This window comes from Olea europaea, unplaced genomic scaffold (assembly GCF_002742605.1).
Source record: "Olea europaea var. sylvestris unplaced genomic scaffold, O_europaea_v1 scaffold8774, whole genome shotgun sequence".
NCBI classification, from domain to species: Eukaryota; Viridiplantae; Streptophyta; class Magnoliopsida; order Lamiales; family Oleaceae; genus Olea; species Olea europaea.
Window position 1 is genome coordinate 4,858 of NW_019267235.1, and position 1,173 is coordinate 6,030.

The following is a 1,173-nucleotide window of genomic DNA, read 5'->3' on the forward strand; positions in this document are numbered from 1 at the left end:
TCGGGCTCGTTGATAGTGCTCATAATCAAGTTTCTGCAAAGTGTACCAATTTGATGAATCAAAAGCAAAGTATCTCCCATGTTATTTCTAGTCAAAGTAGTAGTCAACAAAAAAATTATAAGACAAGGTTTACTGCGGTGCTAGATTGTATTAGATTTCTCTTGATGCAAGAATTGCTATCTCGTGGTCATGATGAATTGAAAGAGTCTCTTAATAAAGAAAATCTAATTGAGCTACTAAATTGGTATGCAGCTCGTCGTAAGAAAATTAATGAAGTACTATTTAATAATGCTCCTGGAAATGACCAAATGACTTCACCAAGCATCCATAAGGATTTGGTTAATTGTTGTGAAGTAGAGACGACAATGTCTATGATCAATGAGATGGACGATTCTTTGTTTTCAATTTTGGTTGATGAGTCTCGTGACAATTCTATAAAAGAACAAATGACAGTTGTTTTGAGATTTGTTGACAAAAGTGTGCAGGTGAAGGAGCGTTTGTTGGGCATTTGCCACATCGCTGATACTTGTGCCCAATCACTCAAGGATGTCGTTGATGCAATATTTTCTACACATGGATTGAGCATATCTAGCCTGAGAGGTCAAGGTTATGATGGAGCAAGCAATATGTCAGGTGAGTTCAATGACTTAAAAGCTTTAATTTTAAGAGAGAGCACATGTGCTATGTATATTCATTGCTTTGCTCACCAGCTTCAGTTGACAGTTGTTTTTGTGGCACATAGGAATGTTATGCTTAGTGATTTATTTAACATGCTTGCTATTATTGTGAATTTGGTTGGTGCATCATGTAAACGTGTAGATGCTTTTCAAACAAGTTATCATTTTGAAATTCTGGAGATGCTTAATATCGAGGAACTTTCTAGTGGAACTAGTCAGTTTCAAGAAATGAGTTTGGCACGCCCAGGTGTTACTAGATGGGGCTCACATCTAAAGACAGTTACTCACTTTATTATTATGTTTAATGCGATCATAGATGTTCTTGAGAATATATCAGAAGACAACATAAGTTTTCAGCAAAAATCAATGGCCATAAGACAAATGAACACTATGCAAGATTTTCAATTTGTGTCCAGTCTCCATTTTATGTTTGAAATTCTTGTAATTACAGACAACCTTTCACAAGCCTTACAGAAAAAGGATCAGGATATTCCGA

The 1,173-nt window shown here is 35.7% G+C and overlaps 1 protein-coding gene across 1 annotated transcript in view; it reads left to right on the plus strand.

Moving 5' to 3' along the window:
• The window catches only part of LOC111392073 (zinc finger MYM-type protein 1-like), a gene marked incomplete at its 3' end in the record, with an annotated part of 4,310 nt that extends 3,192 nt beyond the window's left edge, over positions 1-1,118 (plus strand). The window contains exon 3 of the mRNA XM_023017349.1: positions 92-1,118. Within this exon, the coding sequence (XP_022873117.1) occupies positions 92-1,118 (1,027 nt within the window). The remainder of the gene's footprint in view (positions 1-91) is intronic.
• Positions 1,119-1,173: the final 55 nt, after the last annotated feature.